The sequence below is a fragment of the Drosophila hydei genome, unplaced genomic scaffold (assembly GCF_003285905.1).
Source record: "Drosophila hydei strain 15085-1641.00,03,60 unplaced genomic scaffold, DhydRS2 tig00000060-arrow-pilon, whole genome shotgun sequence".
Lineage (NCBI taxonomy): Eukaryota > Metazoa > Arthropoda > Insecta > Diptera > Drosophilidae > Drosophila > Drosophila hydei.
Genome location: NW_022045656.1, coordinates 1,312,958 through 1,340,077, shown reverse-complemented (window position 1 = coordinate 1,340,077; position 27,120 = coordinate 1,312,958). Strand labels below are relative to the sequence as shown.

The 27,120-nt window shown below is 36.4% G+C and overlaps 2 protein-coding genes and 2 non-coding genes across 7 annotated transcripts in view; 2 read left to right on the top strand and 2 right to left on the bottom strand.

Annotated features, from left to right (window-relative positions):
• LOC111604337 (ecdysone receptor) overlaps positions 1–27,120 on the top strand; it is a 109,628-nt gene that overhangs the window by 28,957 nt on the left and 53,551 nt on the right. The window contains exon 1 of one of the 4 annotated variants that reach the window (XM_023322398.2): positions 24,310–25,133. The exons of the other annotated variants lie outside the window; for them this stretch is intronic. The gene's annotated coding sequence lies outside the window, so the exon portion shown is untranslated. Of the gene's footprint in view, positions 1–24,309; positions 25,134–27,120 lie in introns of those variants that run through there. 4 annotated transcript variants of the gene reach the window in all.
• Positions 4,603–4,675, top strand: Trnak-cuu. Its single transcript has one exon. It is a non-coding gene; the product is annotated as a tRNA-Lys (tRNA).
• Positions 4,925–4,997, bottom strand: Trnar-acg. The gene has a single exon. It is a non-coding gene; the product is annotated as a tRNA-Arg (tRNA).
• LOC111604338 lies at positions 11,244–13,372 on the bottom strand. Its single transcript, XM_023322401.2, has 4 exons — positions 13,058–13,372; positions 12,234–12,899; positions 11,981–12,173; positions 11,244–11,762 (listed from the first exon to the last, which is right to left on the bottom strand). The coding sequence occupies exons 1-3, from the start codon at positions 13,167–13,169 to the stop codon at positions 12,163–12,165; spliced, it is 789 nt and encodes a 262-aa protein (XP_023178169.1). The 5' UTR covers positions 13,170–13,372; the 3' UTR covers positions 11,244–11,762; positions 11,981–12,162.

Sequence of the window (27,120 nt, the reverse complement as noted above, 5' to 3'; positions counted from 1 at the left end):
TAAATAACGCAAATGATGATCTCATCTTACAGCTGATGACATCTAAGAGTGTGAGCGCTGAGAGTAGATAACAAAAGAGATGGATTATCCTTATGCTTAGACTATTAATCTTTCCTGCTGGAGCTCAATATGTTGCCTACTTTTAAAAGTTGATAAATTGTTAATATTATTATGAATATTACTATTATATTTTAATATTAATATATAAATGAAATTACCACACTTTTCAGCCTATGTTATTAAATATAGTTGTTAATCTGAAAGTCAGCTTAATTATATTATTATTATATTATTATATATTATGTTCAGTGCATTCCTCTTTTGTTTTCTAAATAGACTCGTTTGTGCCTCAACAGGTTGCAAAGCCTTTTCAACTTGTTGAATTTCACATTTATATATAAATTCATATATATACAGCTCCGTTCACAAAAATAGTAGTGCGACTGAGCACCAAATGTTGGCCAACACAATTTAGTGCTAAGCACAATATTTCGAAAACTTTGTGAAATGTATATTAAGAGAAACGTATTTTTTATTAATTTAGATATTTTGTTTGGTTCCAAATTTAGGAACTTGTGCAGTTCAGTGTTGAGTAGGAAAAGTTCTCGAAATTCAGTTGTTCATAAAAATAGTAGTGGCTTGTAGACAATGAGAAAAAAGTATTTAATATTAATCTAACTTTATATATTATGTTTTAGATATTTGTTTTGGTCTAGTACTTAGTTTTAAATGCATTATTTTTTATTACTATCTGCCACCTGCCACCTATCAGGCAAGCGATGCAGTCCTGGCAACGCTTCATAGGAATTGTTGAACTATTTGCCTCAGTCCATGACTTTGCATATATATATATATATCTATTTCTATATATATAGCTATTTCTTGTTGTATATATTTACATGCCAAGCATTTGGATGACATGAGAAATCGGTTCGTAATGCCAAATGACTAATAACTGCAAAAATATTTCAACTAGAAGTCGAGCTAAACTGAGCATATATGTGTGTATATATTTACATTGCAGTGGCAAATATAAACACATAGACAACATATACACACACATACACGCTCATATATATATATTTATATATGTGTGTATTTGTTCTTGGCAAACATTCAGTATGTACTTTATGGACTCTCGCTTTCAAATTGAAATGAATTTAGCAGCTCGAAACGTCGACGCTTATCTCAACAAATGGCGCAACCGAGTGCAACGAATATATACCTCAAATATATATGCGATATATGTATGTGTATATATTTATTATGTGTGTGCTTGTATAGGTGTAGTAAAAGTTTTAGCACAAACAGAAATACAGAAATACAGAAAACAACGTCCATTAATTAAATGAACGGCAAGAAGGTGTCGTTGGCACAGAGTGGGAATTTGTTTTGTTTGTTTTTCTTTTGCTCGATATTTGATTGATGTTTATGGCACTAGCTATGGGGTCGGCTAGGTAGGCGTATTGCTGATGATTAATTGCTAAATAATGCGAGGCAATGCACTCCGTAAAGCAAAGTAAAACTCAGCCAGCAAAAGATGACATTTTCTAAAAGAAATTGAAGTAATCCAAGTACATTGAGACATATATGGAAAGATTTATCTCTGTGGGGAAAACTCAATAATTGAAGCTCGACTGTGTGGACTAAGTAACTAATGTTTATTTTCTGGGAAATTACTAAATTAATTGGTGCTCATTGGCAGTATAAAAAGATGATCCACTCTGAAGAAATTCTCCAAATCCTAAATCGCACTATGTCTGTAGAAATCGAAGCTAAAATGCCCTTAAGTCGAGTTTTTAGAGATCCTAAGATTTATTTGAAACCCTGTATATCTAAAGAAACTTAAAATGAGTTTCAGTTGCGTGTCACAGCAAACAGCTTGAGTGTGTGTGTGGCTAAGCTGACAGCTATGAGCGCAGATTAAGTATACGAAAGCCTTGCAGCTGCTGTTAGGCTCTGACTCTCTCTCTTATTTGATTAAAAGTCGTATTTTTAATAAATATATGTCATGCACGTTGTCAGATGCAATAAAGATCTTGTATATATTTGTTTCAAGCGCAGCACGAATAAGCACAGGCTCGAGTGGATTGCAAACACTTTTCGGCTGTTTTTTTGGCTTGATTTTTGTGTCGAAAACAATGAACCTAAGGCGCAGTAAATTCTGATAATATATATACCTAAAATGACCAAAAAATGAAAAGAGACAAACGAAAACAACAGCAATAAAAAGCAAACTGCATGTGTACCTAACAGATACGTATAATAATACTTACAGATACAGATACAGATACATGTGCGGTCACAGCTACTGATACTTGCCATATGCATAGGCATTGTGTGTGTGTTCATTTTCGAACAAAGCATTTCAAATCGCAGCATACACACATACACAGCACTCAGCACACAAAATGTCAGAACAAAGGCACACGAAAATATATATAAAAAAAAAAATACGAAAGAAAAGTACGAAATGCGAAATGAATAATCTGGCAGAAGCTCGAGAAAGCCAACAGAAAAGTGAATTTCATTATAGGCACACAAAATACATATGTATTTAGTACACAGATAAGTATACACATGCATACATACATCCATAAATATATCTTTGATGTGAATTACAGTTTTTTACTATGCGAAAATCCCTATTCTCCATGAAAAATTACAATTTCTTTATATTTTATGTATTATTTGTGATTTATATTTCATAGCTTAATTTCTTTCAAAAGATTTAATACGAAAAGTGAATCTGATTTTTTAAAAATTAACTTTAATATATGTATTTAAAAACGTATTAATTTTGTAAATTTTTAGCTCTTGTTTATTTGTTGAATTTTTATTTTTGACTAAGAAAAAATAATAAATATAAAATAATGTAATTTTTTTCATCATTGAAACATCTATGATTTAATGTTTTTATATTTGTTATTTCTCAATTAATAAAATATATTTTTATAGCTCTACATCTATCCTATAACTCACATATTTATAGCTTTCTTTATTTAACTCTTGATCCAAACAGTAATTTTGATAATTATCAACAATTTTGATTGACTTGAAATGCGATATGTTTGGTGTAAAATAAAAAGAATTGCTTCAATGCGTCGCAGACTACGCGACGTATGCGTAATGAGTCATGCGTCGTCATACGCACCAAATACAAACACACATGCATGTACGCTCACACAGACACGCAATACACATAAAGCTGTCTGCATGGGATTTTCGCACTTGCTAAATGTATGCGTCTACCCAAATCTTTATGTGTGTGTGCGTGTGTATTGTGTGCGTAAAAAGTGCGTGGCATGTGCCGGCGCCGGCGCCGGCGTCGTTTTATCGCAACTGAAACTCAATGAACCGCAGACAAAAATAAAAAAAAAATAGAAAACTACCGTTTTTATAGTTCAGGCATTGCTTGAAAAATACCCTGCAAAAATGCCAATATTTCAATTTAAAAGCAAATCTAAACACCACCAAATGGAGCAGCACTAAAACAATATAATAAAATAATATAAAATAGATTAGCATAAAATATTCTATTAAAACAAAAGCAACTCGAAACGAAATTTCAGTTAAAAAAATATCTTTAAAATATCTACATATATAGAAATTTAAAGCATACAGAAAATAGAAATTTTATATTATGAATGAAAAATCGTGCACAAAAAGTATCAAATCTAAGCGAATACCCATACCGTAATACATAAATACCCTGTATTACACTAACAAATACCAAATACCTAATAAAAATAAACAAACACACACACACACATACGCACAAAAAGGCGCGCGCGTAAAATAGCGAAAGAAAGCAGCAAAAAAAATTGCCATAAATAGTTGCTGTTGATGTTTCAGTCGCTGCAGTCGTTGACGCCGCTGCCACGTCGACGCCAACGTCGACTGCGACAAAGGGGTACATATGAAAACTATTGCGGTGGGTCAGGGTGAAATTAAATAGAAATCTATGAATAGTTGTTGTTGCTGCTGCTGCTGCTGTTGTAGTTTCTATGCGAAGAGCAGGCGAGTGAGCGAGCGAGAGGCGAATAGTGAATAGCAGCAGCTCGTTTGTATGAATGAAATGCACTGTAAAATTATAAATGCCAAGCGAAACTGATTAAAGCACATGGAAGAGGGTAATTAAAATGCAACTATAATGCAATTGCATGCATTTAAAGGGGCGCGTGTGCGGGGGCGGGGCTTGTAGTCGGGGTGTTAGTTGAGTTTGTGAGCAGTTGTAGAGATAACTTATAACTATTACAATTGGGCTACGTTTCACTAATCAGCAGACGAGCGAGTGAGTAGAGTGCTGCAGGTAATCAGGTAAGCAGGTAATCAGCGACACGAAATCAATTGTGGGGCCGCTAATTACTTTGACCTGAATTAGAAAGAATACAAAATTACGCATACGCAATGTGGCCTCAATTGGTACAGCCCCCTCCAAAAGCTACTATTTACATTTGTTTTGCTTTCACTTTTTCATTATATATTTGAGCAATTATTTTAGTTATTTTTAGGATATTCTATGCTCTGCTCATATAAATGTTGCTGTTAATAGTTTTTGTTCAGCGTAGAAGTTACGTTTTGGCCGTGAGTCCCCCAAGTGCCCGGCTAGCTCAGTCGGTAGAGCATGAGACTCTTAATCTCAGGGTCGTGGGTTCGAGCCCCACGTTGGGCGAAAGTCATTTTTTGCATTTTTTAATTTAAAATAATTATGCACTTATATTTTCTAAATTGTTATATATCATCAAGAACATTATTTAAAGTTTTAAGCTGACAGAATATTTTAAAAATGTATGTGCACATTTTTTGTAGCAAACAGAAAAGGTTGACTAAATATGTACATATATAATTATTATGAATTGCACTGAGTTTTAAGAAGAAATTTTCAAAAATTAAATGTGGATTATTACATTTAAAAAAAAAACGATCCTGCCAGGAGTCGAACCTGGAATCTTCTGATCCGTAGTCAGACGCGTTATCCATTGCGCCACAGGACCATATGGTTTCTGAAGAAAATTGTAAGAATTATATTTATTTCAACAAATCTTTCCGATGCCCAAAATTCATGAAATTAATTTTTGTAAAATATTCCAAATCCGTAAAAATCAACTATTAAAACCGCAAAGGCAAAAACAGTCATTGTAAAACAATAAAAAGAATGTATACGGGGCAAATCGTCTCGATTTGCAAATTGTGCAAATTTTGCAAAAATGTGCGCAAATCGAACGAGTAAGGAAAAAAAACAGCAACAAAATTGACACCGACAAGTTTGCGCGATTCAGAGAACGTCGACAGAGAAAACAACGATGCGATGTTGAGTTCGACGTGTTGGGGGTGTGCTGGGCAAGCAGGGGGCTTGCGAGCTGCCGATGGGGGCGTCAAAGCGAAGGCGCGAGAGACAGTAGACAGCACGTCAACGACGACAACAACAACAACAGCAGCACCAGCACCAGCAGAACAATGGCAAAATGAAATTGCCGAAAAAAAAAAACAAAATGGCCGGCGGCCTGCAATTTTGTTTTTTTCTTTTTGTTTGATTTTCGGATGTTTTGTTGAAAATGTATGTCTGGCGCAAGACAAGGACAGCAACAAGCAGTGGGCTAAACGTGCGTGTGAAGGACAGAGACAGAGACAGAGACAACAAGAGAGCGAATATGCGCTTTCGGGCAGCATTTAAATGGAATTAGAATTGAGAGTCATGAACGACTTTTGGCCAGAGTGGGTGCATAGGGCTGCATAGGGGCGTTGGAGGGGCGGTCAACTCAATCTGTATTTATAAAATGTTTTCGCTTTCGCATGACACAGAAACAGACAAACCCACACACACACTCACACACATGTATGTGTACATAATAGCAAGTTCCAGACAGGCGGATAAGAAAGCAGTCAAATGTTGTTCTGTCTCGCTCTCTCCTCGTCCCGTAGGCCTGTCTGTCTGCTGTCGTCATTTGCCTCTAGCCCTGACCCTAATTTTTGGGTAAATAAACATTTCATTGGGCGCGCTGTGCTGCTCTCTTTATTCTTATTGTTGTTGTTTTTGTTGTTGTTGCTTTTTCACTTTTGTTCTGTCATTGCGACACAGTTTCATCGACTTTGAGGCATATCTTTTAAGCCCTTATCTGGCTAATCGCCCCATTTGTGCGCATCTGTTCTCTCGTCTGTGAATGAACCGTGTTTGCGGTTATGTATTGCTTAGAATCTGTTGCCTGCTGGAATAAGGTGTCAACGCTCTGCGCTCAACGCATGAGCTATATTTTTTATTTTATATGTATTTTTACTAAATACCCGAGTCAGCCAGATACTAGCACATTGACCCATAAACACAAATTTCTGTTTAATATACCCTGTATTTTAGAACCTAATAAATAAAAAATAATAAAAGTAAGCAGGGTATTTGGAAATAGGGCCTATTTGATACAAATATTGTGCAAATATCCTGATCCTGATCCTAATCCTGATCCTGATCCTATCTATAATATGATTCTGCTAGAGACATTTGAATATGCAGGGTATTAGGTTGCCTACTACTTTCGACTTATTCGCTTTCGATTTCCTTGTTTGAGCTAGCTATTTGGTCAACGTCGACAGCATATCTGTTCCTTATTAAAAAATTCCAAATTCTTTTTATGTCTATGCCAAATCTCAAGTTCAATGTTTCGTTCCGTTTCTTGCTTTACTTTTTTCTTATTCCGTTTTGCCATATGACGCATGAGAGTCTGTCAGCTGTTTAGATATTCCATGGAATTTAGCGTTGCGATGTTATTGAACCTGCTGCAATAATTGACAATATTTCGGCTGTGCGGCTGTGTGGCTGTGTGGCTATGCTTCAGAAATCAGTTGATTGAATTTTTATGACGCCGTTTGTCAATGCTGATTTATTTGTCTCAAGTTCGCATTCGAAATTCACATTTGCTTCGAGCTGAGTTCGAGTTATTGAAACTTGAAAACGGGTTGCTCGCCCACCCCACCCCTTTCTCCTCTTCTTTCCGCTTCCCCTTCGATTTCAGTTTTCTCTCGCATTTACACAAGTGTTCAATATGCAAACTTCTTAATGCTTTAATAAATATGCACTTTTTATTAGCCTTTCATTTGCCAGAAGTGTATATACAGATAAGTATACCTGAACCCATTGACAATGGGAGGCATTGCAGGCCCAATGGAGTATACAACTTTATTATCAGTTAGTTAAAATCGACCAAAAAGAATTTTGAAACGAAAAACTCTTTTCTAGATAGCTTGAGCCAAGTCTAACCCCAAAAGATGTGGCTTAGACTTGAAATCTGAGGAATGTATTCCTGTATACCATACGCTATAAGAGATGAGCTATCGATAACAATCGATAACTAAGTCTGGTGCACTAAGTGAACACAAAATGAGGATACATCTGACCTTGGTTACCTGCACTCTTTGCCCCGATAGAGACTTTCAATCTGAATATCTAAAAGTTCATTCAGTAAAATAAATTAAATAAAGCCCTTATACGTCAGGCACTCCCCACTTAAGTACAAATAAAACGATGATATTCACAGGAAAAAATTAAAAACATATGAAAAATACAATGTACATAATATATGTATCTATATATATATTTAAATACATATTTTTAGACTAATTTTTCCTTTTAATCGGAATTATAAAAAAATATTAATTTATTTTCAAAAAAAAAATATTTTTTTGGCCAGGTAATATATAAAGTATATATATAAATATTTCATAAATTAAAAATATATTCAAAATAAAATACACAGTACCTGCATATATATATATATATATATTGCATATATATATATATATATATATATATATATATATATATAATTATATATATATATGATCTCATGTGATAAACAATATTTTTAAGCACATATTCCTTCGTCTACCTGTGGCTTTCTCTCTGCACTCCTCGATTTCATCGTTGTTATTCAATCATCATGCCAAGTGTAAACATTTGAATAGCTAATTTCAATTGTTGTTGACCCGGTTCCTGGTTCATTTGGCAGCTAAGCAAAGAATTCGACGCGAATACAGACACAGCTATCTGCATAAATGAGGCCATTATCTCAAGGTCGTTTTCAATTAGTGTTGCGTTTCGCAAGTGCGATAAATATTTCTGGTCTGGGGAATGTTGGAAACTTGAGCCAGTTGGATGCATGTGCGAACTAGAAAACTCTTATATATAGTTCAGTGTGTGAGGATGTCTAGAATGTCAACTCTAAATATATATATTGAGGTAAATAATCAAAGTCAGCTGCATTTGACAACTTAGAGAGCAATCATTTGAATTATTTATATCAATAAAAATATATGAAATCATAAAAATATGTTATATTTAAATATATATATATATATATTTATTTATATCTATGATTTACCTTTCAGCGTAGGTTAATTGAGACTCCACTTGGAATTGTTATCGAAATTTGATAAGAAATATAAAAGATTTTTTTTATTCAACTTGTTTTTTAATAATATATATTTTCAGGATAGATGTTATTATGTATTTATGGTAATACTTGATTAAAAACTCTATTTTTATAGAGAAAATTATTTTTTATATAATTATATTTTATATAATCAATATAATATGTTAAGATATAATATTATGTAAATATAATAGATAGATTATATAAATTAAAATTTAGAAAATTGTATAATAATTTTAATTTGTTAAATAATTATTTTAAATTTTAACATATATATATATATATATATATATATATTGTTATATTTTTAAAAATAATAGATAGATTATATACATTTCAGAAATAATCAAATACCATGTCTAAGTAAGAGTATTAAAGCTTCGGCAATTTTAAGAAACTGTAATCTGTCTCTGCCGCTCCCTCCCTCTCTCTCACTCTCGCTCTCTCTTCTATTTGCATTTGAGTGGGGCACTTATTTTTATTATTATTAGAGCACTCTCATGCTTTCGATTTCGCTTTCGTTTTGCCGTCTGCCTGTTGCTTTTTTATAATTTTTATTTGGTTTTTTGTGTGTTGTTTTTTGCCAACAACCTTGATAAACTATTTTTATCAGTCAGCGGAATGGGGCCAATGGCAAAGGCACGCCGGTATCCCACTTGTTTTTGGGGTTAGTGTGCCAATTAACGATTAGATTTCTGTTTGTGTTCCATTCGATTCTGTTCTGCGCTCTTCTATTTGATTCTCATCTAATGGCATGTGGCAGAAATGATTTTGGCTGCGTAAACAAATTATCTATGCAAATATGCAAATAGAAAAAGTGCAAAGTGCGTCGTAGTAACAATTCTGTAAGCTATGTCGTGGGCGTGGTCCAGTTCTATCTCTAAAAATACTGAGAGTTTCGCATGCAATTGATGTTTACGTAGAGCTTGCGACTGCGTCATATCTGGCTTTAGGTAAGCGGCTGGAAGGTATAGAGGGACTGCTAAACAGCAGGGGCTAGCGGGTGTCAACAATGTCGAACAAAACAATTAAACATTCGAAGCACAAGGCTTTGGTCTATATATATATATGTATATATATAGAGAGAGAGATGTGTGTGGGAGTATGCGGGTGGCAAGCCGAATGACGTTGTTGACACTGTTAACCATGACCCAGAAAGCTTGTGCAGCACGAAACAATGTGGCAAAGTGCTCCAGGGATTGTCCCGGGCCCCAGTGTTTGTAAACAATGAAATCATTTTAAGCGCAGCTATTAATGGATATTTATAATGCTTGATAGATGTGTTCAATCTTGTATTGGAAATATTTCGAATGAGTTGAAAACCAATCTGAAAATATATTTATAAGTGTGGCTATGTTTTATTTATTTATTTAAATTAAAATCGATGTCAGTATAAGTATAAGTATAAGTATTGAAATATGTGTAAGTATAAGTTAAGTATAAGTGAATTATAATATATAACGCAATTCCAGTCTACTGAATGAAAATAATTCTGTTGACTTATGAGCATATTTAGCATTGAAATTTAGAGAAAAAACTTTTTAATAGCTATCAGATGAGCTCAGTAAAATTGTTGCTAAATGAAAAAGTCATCAGCTGACTTTCAAATTTCAATGCAAATCCAGTAAATGTTTGCAATTTGTATCCTCAAATCCTCAAATGGCTCAAAAATGACTCTTTAGAAATTCGTTTGCAATAAAAGCATTCTTGTCTAGAGAGCTCATTAGGCTTACTTGCCGCAATGCCACACGGAGCCAGAAAAATATAAATAAATAGTAATAAAAGCGTCGAAAAAATTGTGAACTGCGACTGCAATAAATACAATGGGAGTGCATTTAAATGGCCATAAATCTAAATTAACAAAAGTGACAATAAAAACAAATATGCAAAAAATTACCCGATTCGCCAGACAGGCAAATGACCCAGAGAAAAAGTAACCGAAAAAATGAGAACAGAAATGAAATAAAATCAAATATAATAAAAAAGTGAAATACGCTGAAAAAGGCAAAATAAAAAGAACAAAACCACAACAAAAATTAAAGAAAAAAAATCTAAATTCAGAAGCAAACACAAAAGCAATAGCAAAAGCAAAACCAAATGTTAAAAGAAACAAAAACAAACATGGCGACTGTCAATGTGAGCAAATGAAATGCAAAGCAATGGGAAGAGTGTGCAAGAGCGAGAAGAAAGTGATTGAGAGTGCACATTATTGTGTGTGCGAGTGTGTGAAGAGTGTGGAGTGTGGGGAGTGTGAAGTGTGAAGAGTATAGAGAGCAGGAGGCGGCTAGCTGTTAACCTTGAGCCGGCGACTGATTACAAAATTGCACCGATAACTGCCACTGACCCCAGCGCGAATAAAGCAAATAACTGAGAACAGCGGGAAAGAAACACACGAAGAGCGGGTAGAGAGTGGGAGGGAGAGCTGGTTGGAATTGGTTGGGCGAGCAAACTGCCTCTGATAAGTCATCGTGGTGAAACGTCATCGTTCTGTCTCCTCTCAGCCCCTCCGTGTCCTCCGGCCAGATGTTGACGCTGCGTCTGCCAGCAAATAGAAACACTTTGGGTTTTACGATTTCATCTGAAATTCTATAAATTGTTGTCTCAAGCCGTTAACATTTCCTTTTCTCATAATATTATAAAGAGGCACTTTTATGATTTGCAATATGGTATCGAGGAAATGAGTTTTCAGAAAATATTATATTTGTCTCAGGAACATCTAGAAAAACTAGCATACCTTGCAAGCCCTAAAAAATCGAAAATCTCAAGGAAAACTGGATCATCCTTAGCTTTGATATTTTAGTTAGATTAGAGATGTGTGGAGAACTGTTTCATAAAGTCGGAAAATTAGTTCATTTTGGAGTCAGTAAATTAGAAATTGTGAAAATATGTAAAAATAACATTTCTTTCGATCGTAAATTAGACAGTTTCGCTTGATAAATTAATTGGAGAAATACTATTTAAGAGATCAAGACTTACTCTTAAAGACTGGCTAAGAACATCCGACGTAATTTGCTTCAGTATTAAGTTGTGATACCCGAGCAGTTACAGATTACAGACGGCAAATACGACAAGCGCCCACGAAGTGAACCAGAAAAAAAACTGAACTCGAATTTTATGTCTTTTATTTATGTAATTACTATAAATATTACATAATGCACTAATATACCATTCAAAATATTTGTAAACAATTATATAGTTTGCAATTAAATCTGTAACCCCTGGTCGGAGGTATATGGTCTGTCGAACTGCCGCTTGTTGATTTTTTGCATACGAGTGTGTGTGAGACCTTCCGTAATACCCATTTTAGGAGTTGAAACATTTCACACAGATTTCTATTAACTAGAAAGAGATGGAGGTAGAGGTGTAGGAGGAGACAAATAGATTGATATGAATTAATATAGTTAGATACAGAGAGATATAGATACATATATAGATAGAAAGATAAATAGACAGAGTGATATAGACAGCTTATTTATATATATATATATATATATGATATATATATATATATATATATGATATATATATATATATATATATTCAAGCCTTTGACTCACCTTTTTCTTTTCAGTAGTACGCAATGCTACTCTTTTATAAGAAAGTCTTTTTTTGGTATGGTTAACATATTTGCAACAAAGAATATTTCTTTTTTTGTGGGTAAATAAAAATCATCTTTTCATTGCTGTTGCATGTTTCACGGTCCTGGATATCAATAAACAAACAGAACTATCGCTAGATGTTAGATCATGCCTGAAAGAAAGATATTGGAATTTCTATGTGCACCGGATATATATATAGAGTGAAGTATACCCTGCAATTTGGCCAGCTGCTCGGTAGTCATGACAATGGGCATCATATGCTCGGGATCGTTATTTAGCACTAGCTTGGGATCGGCTATGGGTCCCATGTAGCACTTACGCATCTTCAGGTACTGAACCCAGACATTTAACGATTGCTGCGGCATTTTGAGTTCCTGCCCGCCCACATTACGCAACTGGTGGTCCAGGTCAATCTGTCCCTCGTTGAGAAAGACCTGCCGGGTCAAATGAATATGGCGATTGGTTATGTAGATGTTGGAGGGCTGCTGATCCTGAACACGCTGAGCCAGGCCCTGGATCTGTTGATCCTGCAGCACAGTGCGCATAAAATTCTCGCTGATCAAATGTAAATTGCAATCGCGCAGATCTCGCATCGATTGCTCCAAGCCTCCATTTTTCTCGCGCAGCGCCTGCAGTTGAGCGTCCAATTGCTTCTTATCCAGCTCGTATAGCTTGAGCGTTTTCTCCCACTCCTCGTTCAGGGTGCACATATCCGAGCTGCGCTCCTTCGATGCGATCTTGGCGCTCAGATAGCGCTCCGACAACTCCGTAAACTTGGACAGTGCGTAGATGCAAGCGAAAATCCAAAAGAAATGCAAGTATACGTCAATGGAGCTGTTCTTGCAACTATCCGAGAATGGATCCTGCAGCTCCTCGTCTAATGTTTTATTGGCATCCATATCCATATCCAAATAGTTGATTGTTGTGTCACGTGTGAAAGTCAGTTGTTGTTTAACATGATATGAAGATTATAAATTCTTGATATGGCTGCTTTGATCTGAAGTTTTCCCTTTCCCTCTTTGCCCTCGAACTTACCCATTTCCTCTGTTCCCCCTTTGGCGTTGTCCGTCATTTGGGAGTAGTAAAAGATGGTCCATATTAAAAGAGCCAGGCCCAAACTAACAATCCAATTCGCAAAGCCCCTCATTCCCGTAATTGTTTTCCTAAGCTTTGTTCAGCTCTAAAAACAATTTGCTACAATTTAGATTTGCTGTAATGGAGCTATACGATTGCTGTAACTTTTGGAATTTTGTCTTGTGTTTTACTGGCAAGGGCTTAGCATATTTTCAACTTCCTTTCCAGCAAAATCAAAACAATTGAAAAATAGATATTGGCACTAATATTGTTGTTTAATGCCCGAAGAAATACATTTGAGGCTTGGCTTGTTTTGATTTTGTAAATTTTTTAAGACTTTTCCCAGCAAGAATCAAGGAACGGGTATTTGCGCGTCGAGCAAATATGTGAGTTGTCGGCTCTGACTTTAGTTAATATTTGCAGCTGCTTGTGGCAGCAATGCGCTGACGGTGCTCGTAGAGGCGGCGCTTGTTGTTGGGAAATTCTGTGTTCGAATTCAGGAAAGGTCGGGCTTTTGCTTTCTATTTTTTTTACAAATATGAAGAGGCGGTGTTGGTAGAAGTCCTGCATGTGGCTTAGCGGTTGGTTCGAGTCCTGCTGCCTTGATGTCAGTTTTTCTTCTTTTTATTATACCATGATCCCATTCAAAATGGGAAATCAGGGTATAATGGCTTGTGCAAATGTATGTAACAGGTAGCAGGAGGTGTGGCAGACCCCATAAAGTATATAGTCTTGATGAGGAGCCTCCAAATGTTGTATTTAGGCTTATGTATATTTTATGTAATTTTGAATTTTGTTGGCTTGGTGCAAAGGCTGCGTTGATAGAGGCGGTGCTCGTAAGCAGCTAGTCTCCCACTGAAGTTATTCAGTGAACTAGAAGAGATTCAGCTGAGTTAATGAATTAAACTTTGCCTGGGCGCCTCGTTCTATTGAGTTAGCTTCTTTTACTGATATCACTGACATAATTGCTTTAATCCCCAGACATTTTACTCATTTTCTCAATGATATTTTAAGCTATTTTCCTTTACCTCCTTGGAGCGGCTTATTTAGTTTTATTTTGTAATTTATGACACTAAGTCACATAAGCCCCACAGACGGACGTCCTCGACTTCCTTCGCGAGTTTGGTAATTGCATGAGTTTGCGCTTGCCTGACTAGAGAATACCCTGTAAAGCATTTAAAAATATTTAAAGCGCTCTAGTTGGCTAAGCTTGAGTAGAGTTGATTTGCAAATACCCTGTAACTTAAAGTTAAGCTTTTATGAAATTGAAATTAGAATTAGAATAAATATAATTGAAAAATAAACTTAAGTAGTTACCCTGAAATTAACTTTTTAGTTTATTAAAAAATGAGAAATAATTAAAATACTAAGAATCAATTTAATAAAATTGATTTTTAATATTTTTATTATTTCTCATTATAAAATATAAATAAATAATAATAAGAATCATCAAATTAATAAAATTAATTTTTAATATTTTTATTATTTCTCAGTATATGAAATATACTTTATTTTTTGATTGTTTTTAAGAAATAAAATATATTTTATATACAGTGAAATAATAAAAATAATAAGAATCAATGTAATAAAATTGATTTTTAAAATTTTTATTATTTTTCATTATAACATATAAATAAATAATAATAAAATAAAATAATAAAAATACTAAGAATCATCAATTTAATAAAATTAATTTTTAATAGTTTTATTATTTCAGAGTATATGAAATATATTTTATTTTCTGATTGTTCTTAATAAATAAAATATATTTTATATACTGTGAAATAATAAAAATACTAAGAATTAATTTAATAAAATTGATTTATAATATTTTTATTATTTCTCAGTATATGAAAAATATTTTATTTCTTAAAAAAAAGCAACAAATTTTATAAATGAATTTTTAAAAATATAATAAAACGTAATTAATTTGCATCTATATGTCTAACTTGACCCAGAAACATGTATATTTTTTTTTTATATATAACTTTTAAGTAAAACATACCCGACTTATCAAAATTACAGGGTATGTTTAGCATATTTAGCCAAATCGTCGCCAACCCAATTAGAATTATGAATTATGAAAGCAAATTTCGCACTTGTCTAAACTTTTATTACGATAAATTTATACTCGAAATTTGGATATATTTTTGCACCAAGCACCCCACCCCCGCACCCTCTTCACTCAAGCCCTTTAGTTTGTGGCGGGTCGGCTGAGGAACTCGCTTGGTATTTGGCGTCCGTTATTAAATTGTTGAATCTGATTAATTTGTCTCTTTTAGGTTGGCTTAATAATTGCATTTGATTATGAAAAGCTTTTGTTTTAGACCCATTTGCAGGCTGTGTGTGTGCGTGTGTGTGGTTTTCCAGCGCTTTGTTGATTTAATTAGGCAAAAACTTTGCGCCACACAAAACACCAAAATGAGTAACAGCCGCAGTCGACAAGTCGTTCATTGAACTGGCGGGCGCAACTAAATGAGTGTGTATATTAACACACACACACACACACGCACACCTACTCTCATGCACACACTGGCCTTGCCTGACAGACGGCTGTCAAGTCTCTCGATATATAAATACCCCTACACACCTCTCTAGTTTATACCTGAGTTTCTGCGAATATTTGCAGAATGCAACCACAACAAACAGAAAACAAAATTTGATTCCCCATTTTTGGGAATTGCACAAATATTTGTCAGCTGCTGTTAAGGCTGTGGTGATAGTAGCAACAGAAAGAGAGGACTATGGAGAGAGAGAGAAAAAGAGATAAAGAGAGAGAGAGCGAGAAGAAGAGAGAGAGAGAGGTTGGAGAGCGAATGAGAAAGACAATGAGAGAGAGAATGATAATGAGATTAAGAGAGAGTGAGAGAGAGAATGAGAATGAGCATGAAATTGAAAATGAGAATGATAATGAGAGAGAAGAGAGAGAGAATGAGAGAGAGAGAATGAGAATGAGAATGAGAATGAGGGAAGAATGAGAATGAAACTGTAAATGACTGGGATAAGACAGAGGAAGTTTGAGAGCAGGAGAGAGGGAGTGACGCTGAGAATGAGAAAGAGAAAGAGAGCGTAGCTCCATGGTATTTCCATGATGATCCAGTAAATTCAGATATGTTTAATTTCCATAATTATCTTTTTATAAATATTTCTCTATATATACTATGCATTTTCTAACTCTGATCAATGTTATCATGTTTCCATCTTTACATATTGTTATCGATAACTTTATCGATAGATCGAGATGTTATAAATACTTTTAAGAGTTTGGAAAAACATTTTCAATTTAATTTGTAACAAAGTTAAAGAATTTTGCTAGATTTTAATGCACTTTCTGTATTCACATTCTGTTGGTATTTATTTTATAGTCATTAAAATATAATTAAATATAAGAGTACCTGGGACTGACTAGTAAATACCCTGACTAGAGCTGCAGCTGACAGACAGACGGACTAACTGACTCTGTCAGTCAGTCAGTCAATCAGTCAGAAGTCGCTGTCTTCATCACATTTAAATTGATTAAATTTGTTTTCATTTATATGAGGTAAAATTTTGTTATGAATTGTTTGCTTTAGCGAGTCCATAAATAAATTACTTTCGAGTTCAAACTCCGCCATTTACAGCTGTTTAAATGTTTGTGAAATTTAAAAATAATTTACACGAGCTCTGCAGTCCAGAGGAGTGGCCAGTGGGCGGCGATGGTGGTATGTAGTGGGCGTGGCACGTGGTTAAGGCGACACAGATTGCGTGTGGCATGTGCAGGCAAGTGCGTTGCTTCAGTTGCCCTTGCCACACCGAAACTACTCTCCGCCAACTGGCTGCCTCGCCAAGCGAAATTGCGTCGCTATTTTGACCAGCAAAGGGCCTTGAGCGGTGGCTGGGCTGGCGAGAGGGGTGGATGGAGGGAGCAGTTACAGCGCGTGTTGTGGCGTGTCCCAACAGCAGATCCCGTAATCCAATGCCAGTGCCCCAACAGGGCTCCACTGTGAAAGGATGTGCAAACACACGGGTTTGCTCTCTGCAGTAAATGCATTTAAAACGAAAGCTGCAACAGGTGGCGCGGGTGGAGCAGGTGACAAAGGTGGCTCAGGTCTGCTCTGCTATCGATAGCAGTGTCTGCGGGTGCCACGCCCACAAAGTTCGTGCCTTCGGTTTGCACGACGAAATCAGAGCGAGCTGCCACTTTATTATGCGAGTCATATGGATACCCTGTAAAAACGTTCATGGAGGCTTTGCTCTGTTTTATTTATTATTAGAATTTCGACAACGGTTAAATAAACCAAAGAATTACATATTTATTATTAATTATTATTTTTATATTATTTATATATTTTTTATTGTACTTATGATTTATTTTTTTTTATTTATCATTAATATTATTTATTGTTATTAATAATTATAGTTTATTAATATTACTTATAATTCTTATTATTTATTATTATTATTTATTTTGTTTTTATTTAATTTAATTTATTTTAAAATAATTTTTCTCGCTTTTAATTTATATACAATTTCTTGTGAGTTATATATTTATTATTAATATATAAATATATTTAATTAAAAATATTTTTAAACAATTTACACAGAGTTAAGAGTCAAACTAAGCGAGCAGAAATTTTCTTAGCTTAAAATTAAAATTTGAATGGCTTGAGCTTAATATTTACAGGGTATGCAAAGGGCCAGCAACTGCGACCATAGTTGACTGTGATCAATCAGTATTCTACTTGGCCATTGGCAATTGCCACATTGAGTGAAGCAATGTCGCGCGAGTAGGCATCAATAATAAATATTTTCATTAATCCAAATCAAGAGAGCGTCAGAATCTGCTGCAGTGGGGATAAATTGTAGATGCGTATATATATATGAATACATATATGCATTTATATATTGAATGTTGAATTGTATATGTATTTATATATATTTATATATGAAGCTTGAGCATAAGAAATCGTAAATTATTTTAATCAAATTCCAGACAGCTGAATATCAGGCGAACATAATGTGTGAAGCATTCCGCCGGACGTCTGCTTAAAGTAGAGAGATGCTAAATATAATATATATATATATATATATATATATAAATATATATATACATGTGACTATATATGTCTAAATAATGCATTTTGTATGGGCTGCAACATGAGCTTCGGCTGTCTTATAAGAGGAGTCGCAAGTCATTAAGCTTGCAGCTTTTGCAGCTTGCCCCCTTTGCAGTTCTTGCTAAGCTACGCCTCTGTCATGGCAGAAGGAATTTATCTGAAAAAAGTGAAATATCAACTGGTTTTATTTGCTTATCAGACCTCAGCTGTGTTTGTTCTCTTAAATAATTATGCCTTGGATAGCCCCCTTTTGAACAGCTTTTGCTACGCCCCTGTTCAGAGCATAGTATACGTAGCTATGTGGTCAATGGATATTATTATTATTATTATTTTATGCTCTGTCTTTTTTTGTGGACAGCTCGTCAAGTGTCGCTTCGTTTAGTGTCGCAATTTTCAATTTGAATTTGCATTTTGCATTTAACTCGATGTGTCGACGCGTTGACATGAGAAACGTGCACAAAAAGTTGTCAGACGGCGACAGAAATTATAGTGCAGAGAGAGAAAGAGGGATATAGAGAGACAAAGGAAGAGCGAGACCAAGAGAGAGAGAGAGAGAGACGTGAAAGGAGATAGACGGAGAGGGAGAGAGAGAACAAGAGAAGGAGATTGAGAGAGAGTGTGAGAGAACGGATGATGAAGAAAGGAAGAGAGGGAGAGAGAGATTGAGAAAGAAAGGGAGAGTGAGTGAGTGAGGAAGATGTGAGGGAGAGAAATTGAGAGAGAGAGAGAGAGAGAGAGAGAGTGAGAGAGGAAGAGATTGAGTGCAAGAGGGAGAGAGAGAGTGAGAGAGTGGGAGAGGAAGAAAGGCAGAGAAGGTGAGTGAGAGAGGAAGAGAGTGAGAGAGGTACGTAAGAGGAGATAGACAGAGAGGGAGACAGAGAACAAGAAAAGGAGATTTAGAGAGAGAAATTGAGAGAGAGATAGAGAGAGAGAGAGAGATAGAGAGTGAGAGGAAGAGAGTTAGAGAGAGAGAAGAAGAGAGAGAGAGAGAGAGGAAGAGAGAGAGATAGAGAAAGAGTGGAAGAAAGAGGAAGAAAAAGACAGAGAGAACTGAAAGTGGGATGTAATAGCTCTGCGTGCCAATAGCAGCCAGTAAAACGTTTATGAATAATAAATAAGAAATATAGTAAGATGAATGTAGTAAAACATTTGTGTATAAGAGAAGTGCGTGAGAAGAAGAGTTGGAGAAAGAGTTGGAAGGGAGAGGAAGGGAGTTAGGGAAGGAAAGATTACTGGAAGTTCATTGTATTCATAGGAATTCTACGTCAAGGAGCATTCCGTTACAATTGGGAAGAGTATTCCCAGCCTTACCCTTACATTTATACTATATAAATATATATATAAAATGTAGAATGTAGTCAAATATTATCTTAACTAATCATTTGCTTTATCTTTGTGTCTTTACAGGTGAGTCTCAGACTGACACGTTATGTTACCTTTGAGTAAGTGCATTTAAAGTTGTAGTGTTTAAGCCAAGTTAGTCTAAGTCAAGCTCCACATTGAAACGCGACCAACCTAATGCCACTCTGCACTTGTCTGTGGTGCGTTGTTCTGGCTGCAACAATCAAAAGACATGAAAATAAATTGCGCTGATAAAAAGCAATTGAAACGTCAATATGCAATAAAAGCGAAGCAGAAAGAGGGCTGTTGGGGTGGCAGAGGCAAGGGCAGCAGAAGCCAACATGAAATTTATTTAAGTGAAAAATGCACGCACATAAAAATTGGAAATTGAAATAACCGAAACGAAACGAAACAAAACAAAACGAAACGAAGTGAATCGAAGCGACAAACAAAGTTTCCTAACTGACGGTCAATTGTAGTTGACCCCCAAACTGTCCCCAAGCCTCGCCTGCCTCATGCTACTCTCAAATATTTTACTGATAAGCCAACAGCAAATGCATTTCGAGTCATCGGAGGCAATGACAAAAGTCAAGTCATCGCTTATCGTCGATATATTTCTCATAGTTTCTGATATGCTAATGGACAACGTCCGGAAAGTTCTCAAGTACATTTTAACGTAGATCTATGTGCACCATGTCAGCATAGAAATAAGTCAAATATTAATGTGTAAAGCAAATATACTTCAAATAATATAAATTGGCCTATCGGTTATCGATGAGCTATCGATAAGTGCAAATGACGCTCTGAACATGATCGATTAACACAGCTCAGGTACAGCCCTTAAATATGCCTGCATTATGAATGCATTTCCATTGAAATGGCTAAAATAGTTTCATAATGCAAAATGCTGTTGTTGTTGTTGTTGTTGTTAGCGCTTGGACAACTTCTCCTTGTTGTTGTTCTTGCTGTCGTTGTCGCTGTCGCTGTCACTTCATGTTGCTCATGTTGTCTCTCTGCCCACAATCAGTGGCAGCCCACTTTTATGTACCGCCCGCCCCCCTCTGCCCAACTCGCTGGTAAATGCAGCCGAGCCAACTCGTGGTGGGCTGCCTGTTGCCCCCTCTCTCACTCTGTTCGACTGCCGCTGCCTGCCTCAACTGCAAATGCCGCGCGCGCCACTGAACGACATTAAACCTGACTTTGTCATTATGCCTCTCGCTCGCACGCATAGTCGCTATGGCTCGCTACTGCTGCGTCGCAACTACAGCCAAAGCGGACCGAAGCAAAAACCTATCCGAACAAGGCAAACTGGGCAAAAGAAAATTCAACAAATTATTATGATTTTTATATGCATGGGCTCTATGCATTTATGAGCAAGAGATAGGGAGAGGGAAAGGGAGAGCGGCTGAGCGAGCGCCCATGGATAACACTGGCTATGCGACGCCAGCAGCGCAGCAGCAGCGAAGCTGACTCGTTCAGTAGATTTGTGTGTCTTCGCATAAATTTAGCAGCTTGTATGACACGGCATCGCAGACAAGTTTTCTGCTTTTTGTTTTTATTTTCTAGCAAGCTGTGCTAGTGTGCATGGGTGTGTGCGTTGGCAGCGGCAGCGGCAGCGACTGCGACTGTGTCTGCTACCGTGTTTTTTGCTATTTGCCGGCAGCGAACTACCCCAACAAATGGCAGCCGTGACGCTCCTCACGCCCTACCAACCACACACACACACTGTCGCCCACTCCTACTCACACACATATACATATATAAACTCGCAGTTGCACTCACACCCAAATTGCTCCAGTGTACTACTGAACGTTTGGCAGTCGGCCAAAGCAGTGGAGACACACACACATGCTCAGCATACTCACCCAGAGAGATATTTTACAAGCAGACCGACAGAAAGAGAGAGAGAGAGATAGAGCGAGGGAGAGGGAGAGAGAGAATGAGGTATGTCCCCTTCTCCACACCGCAATTCATACTCAGCTGTCATTGTTGATATTTTGTGTTTTCATCTTGAACTTTTGTGGTTCAATGTGTCTAGCCAACCCCCAAAATAAAATGCTGCCAAACGCCAAATTCACCACAGACAGCAGCGCATTTCCCCAAGCTGCAGCTCCCTCGCTCGCTTGCAGTCGCGCGCTCTCTGCCTCTGTTGCCCTTGCCTTTTGCCGGCTTTTTTCTATGCGTATGCGTAGACGCTTTCGCTCTTTGCGCTGTAGCTCGCTCTTCCTCTGTCTCTCTCTCTATCTGTCTCTCTGGCGTTGTTGCCGCTGCTTGCAGCGCTCTATTGCATTCTACACTTGAACTTGCCCAGCGTTAACTCAACACACACACACAAACACAAATACACATACACGCAGACAGACTGTGTCTGACTGTCTACAATTATCTGCTGCTCCCCTTTGCACTCCCTCTCTCCCTCTGGCCGCTTCTATTGGTATCTGTGTATCTCTGTATCTCTGTTTGTTTGCCTCTGCGCTTACTTTTTAACCACATTGTATTTGAAATGTGCAATTTCATATGTCGGCGTCGCCGTCGTCGGCGTCGCTGTCGTCGCCGTCTGCTTTAGTTGAGTTTTATTTTCTTATTGTTGTTGTTATTATTTTTGTTGTTCAGTGTTTGCGCTGTAGATCTTTGCCTTTCATCAATTACGTCTCAGCACGGCGTCGCTTTATACACGTACTTCTAGATACAGATACTCGCACTCGAATTCGTTTTAATATTTGTATTCGTATTCGTATTCGTTCTGCTATTTACTTCAAGGCAAAGCGTTTGTTGTAGTTGAATTGAAATATTTTGATCTGTCTGATATTAGCTTGAAGCCTTTGTAAATTATATTTCACTTCACCTGCACTTTATCTCAAAGCATCCATTCTGCAGAGATCGTTTCGCTTCTTGATCTACACAAAAAGCAGGTCTCAGCTTTAACAGGCAGTTAACATGCAGTTTACAATGCATTTCGTAAATATTCTTATCTAGTCCAATTTAAACAAGCTCGTTAGGCAAATATTTGTTTTATGGAGTTCTTGTAAGTTTAACAAAATGGATTTCTGAATGACTTAAAAACTTTTTAATGTCTCAAAAATTATGCATTTAGATAAAAGCAAAGAGATAAGATACGTTCCTATTAGGGTCCCGCTGTAGTCATAGTATTGCAAAAATGAAAGCGAGAGGAAGGGGAGAGAGTTGTATGATACATTATTTATTTATTTTTTTTGTTTGATAATTATCTGTTAACTTTGATAAAGCGAGTGATAGAAAAATATTTCAAATAACCAAAAAAATGTATTAAAAAAAAAAAAGTATCTGTAGTATCAAAATTTATCTGCAGTTTTCTTTACCGTCTTTATGATATATAAACATACTGAAATTGAACAACGCTTAAAAAGTTGTGTATTTTGTATCTTTATCTTTATCTATATGTTTGTAGTTCCAAGCATGTTCTTCTCTATAAAAAACACAATAATAAGAAAATTAACACTAAATTTCCTTAGCTCTCACTTGGTTGTTTACAAATTTCCATTTCCATTCATTTTCATGCATAGTATGTAAATAGGTATCTACACACACATTGACACACACACACTTACACATACATATATGTAAATGCATTTGTACTAGAAAATTCCAACGTCTCCGCTGCAAAGAGCAAGTTCCCAACTTCGCATTTGCCCTTGTCTCTGGCGGCTGTCAGTGTCTGGCAATGTTAATAACAATCGTTTTTGTGCCACTGTGCGAACACATTTCGAATGTACGTGTGAATTTGCACTTGTGCACCCGACGGCGACGCCAGTATACAGCAGCAGCAGCGGCAGCAGTAGAGCTAACAGCACACGCACACACATACAAAATACATGAAAAACCAACGAAAATAAAAAGAAAACAAATTAAAAGGAGGCAAATATAAAGGAAAGCGATGATGGCACTTGCACGCACACAAACGCAGACACGCCTCATTATTGTGAGTGTGGGTGTACACGCAACAGTGGGGTAAAGAACGCTGCCTGTATGTGAGCGAGCGTCTCTTTATAGCTGTGTGTGTACGTGCCGGAGAGGCAATACAAAGAGCAGCGTGCGATTGCATCGGCATTTTCATTCAAGCCACTCGTTGTTGAGTGTGTATGCGTGTGTGAGAGAGCGTAAAATATTTATGCGTGTGTGCGCTGCGCTTCACATTTAACTTTAGCGTTGATTCCGTTTTCGACTTTTGTGAGCGAATGTTTGCTCTGGTGTGGGTTGCTGCCGACGCGCGCGCTCACTGTTGCTCTCCCTCTCGCAGCGGCGGTGGTGGGTTTCGTGGTGAGTTTTGTCGCACTTCATCATTCCCAATTTAACAGAGCAATAACATTTAGTATTTGTTTGGACTTTACATTTAGTATTTGTTTGGACTTTGTCGTTAACGGTTCGTTCTCCCGTTCGCTCGTTCGTTCGTTGTGTTTTTTGCGGTTTGCTTTTGAATAAAAAAAAAAAATAAAAGAAAATAATTGTATAAATTAAAAATATATTATTAATAAAGCATAACGGTTGAGCCGAAACTCTTATTTATATTACGCGATGCCACAAAGTTAATATAACAAATTTATGCTATACAAAATAAAACAAAACAAATATAAATTGTTAAACACAAGTGCAATTGAAATAAAATATATTTAGGTACAACAAAGTGCAAATGCATTAAAGCTGACAAAAAAAAAAAACAACAGCCTGAAGTGCAACAGTTTTATAAATTTATTTATATATATATTTAAATATAAATATATATATATATGTTTTGAAATTCTGCCTCTCACAGCCGCTGCATGCGGCATGCTTTAAAATAGCAGCGAGCCAAAAAAAAATAGAATAGAAAAAGAAACAGTCAAAATGTGTAAATAAAAACGCACATGAATCTAAACATTTTACAGTGAAAGCAAACACACCACCACAGCACTCAAACATAGAAAGAAACACGCACACACAGACACACACACGCAGACACCTACAACAAGAACTATCAAACATCAACAACAGCCGCAGCGGCAGCGACAGCAACACAACGTTTATCATACAGCGACGTCGACTACGCTACGTAATCAACCAAGAGCCGAGGGAGCCAAACGCAACAAAGAGGAAGAGCAACAGCGGCGTGTTAAACGGCGACGGTGACGCCGACTGCGACGCTAATGTCGACGACGTCAGACTAACGTCTGCAGTTTGTCTGTCTGCACTGTCTGGGTATGTCCTGGCGTCTACAGATGTACGACTGACGACTACCGAATTGATTGACTAACTGCCCGACTGACTGACTGACAGCCACAGTGCTCTATCTCGCTCGCACACCCGCATTCTCAGCGCATCACAGTTAAAACAGTTGCCAAAAGTGCCCCAAAAGCAAGCAAAAAAATGAGAAAATAAGTGAAATGAAATGAAATATGAGCAAAAAGTGTACAGTGTATAAAATCTAAAAGCCACCAAGAATTACAGTGCAAAGAGTGCGAAAGAATACAAAAGCAAAACAAAAGCAAAGAAATTGCTTACGCTCCATCTTTAATCTATAACTTTGTAAATGGATAACTATTTATATGGATTAGTAGCTGATTTAACGAATTTCGTAGATGCTAACGGTAAGTTGGAAGCGTAAGAGGACGACGAAAATATAACTGTTCGCGTGTGCAAAACTCGTTGAAAAGTGAAGAAAGCAAATTGAAAGAGTGAAAAAAGGCGAAATTCAGAAATGAGGGAGTTTTTAATAAAATGAAATATATATTTTTTGAACTTGTCAGACAATCAGGGACTCAGAGGCTCATAAATATATAATTAGTTATGGGAAATAGCTAGTTAAAGATGTCAATAATTGTATATTCAAGTGTGCTCTCTCTCTGTCTCTCTCTTTCCGTCTTCCTCGTCAGATGTCGAAATGGATCTGATGTGAATTAGGCTGTCATCCGTTCGACACTTGTTTATTTACTTTTTATGCGATTCTGATTATTTACATTTGACCTGTCAACCATTCAATCAGACACAGATTGGGATTGGAATCTAGTTTGAGATACATGCGATGCGCTTGAGCGAAACAAGCTACGCATTTCCTTTCCGACCGGCCAAAAAAATAGGCAGAACCATGAAAAAAGAAAAACAGCAAAACGAAAATGTGCTCAAAACTTGGCCAAGTGAAAAAATGAAAAGCAGCGTGAAGCCATTTCTATGCCAAGATACGCAGCACATAGAAGATACATTTGTATCTGCAGATACTTTTGCTGTAGGCACACATGTTTCTGGCCATAAATTGGTAATACATTAATTATTGTCATGACAACTGACAGACGGCCAATTAAAGCGCATTTGCTGAAATGTAAATTTATATTTTTTTAACACACACACACGCACGCACACACAGACGGACACACACTTGAGATACATTTGGATATACAGTGAGCACTTGGCACATGTAATTGGCATCGAACAACCGAATTATACAAATAAATTGTGCTGCTTATTGACTTTTCAAGTGGCGAGCTCTTCCCTCCTCCCCACTCCACTTGCTAAGTGATTATCCATCATTTGGGCTGGAATCAGGCAAATTTGCTTGAATTGTAATGTGAGCCGATTTCAAATATCTAAGCTGATTTTGAGAAAAATAAATTCGGCACTTCTTGAAGAAGAAACGACAAATTTGTTTTGGCCAAAGGCCATATTTAACCATATAAGTCGATTTCAACTGGAAGCAATTCAAAGTTAAAGGGCTTCAGCCTGAGTAGTTTCATGGTTAGGTTGAATTTAGCTAGAACCAATTGAGAATTCTAAATCAAATATGCTTGAAAAGCTTTTGTTAAGATATTGCTATCTCAACTATTCGCAGTACACGAAGGGACTTTGAACAATTGAGTTTTGACATTCAGTTATATATATCATTATATATGCTATGAATCAGAGTAGTACACACACTATTCTAATGCGTTGTACTTGAAGAATTAAGCTTAGACGTAAGAAAGTGCTGGATCCAATACAATTTCGTTGTTATCTATCTGAACTGCTTCTCTTGCTCTATTGGCAAGCCGATATGCTTGTCAAAGCCATCAAAAGTCTTTGTCCTCATTATGAAAGCATCAAATTTGTAATCAAGTTTTGTTAATTGATGTTCACGCTTAAAGTGCGCCGCTGAACTTTGATTCCTAGTAATATATTTATATATAAACACATTATATATATATATATATATATATATATTTGTTTGGTGCTGCGTAATATGATTCAACCTGCAGAAAACAGCAACAAGAGGCATTGGGCGGCCTATCAATAATACCACAAACTCAGCAGGACACCACAGCCTAATGAAGTTAATGATGATAATGCTGTTCCTAATGACAATGACGCTGATGATGAACGCGCTTCCGTACTAATTGTTTTGGCTGGCTTTGCGCGTGTCGCAATTTTTTCTTGTTTTGCCCACAATTTTTTGTTTCTTTTGGTTGAGTTGCTTTTTTCGTAGTGCCCTCTATTCGTATGCCATATACACTGTGAGAAAAGTATATATAGTATGTGGTATATTGCATATATCTGGAAAACTTCTTTGATTTATTGTCTTTACTCTCGGGCATCAATATATTGAAT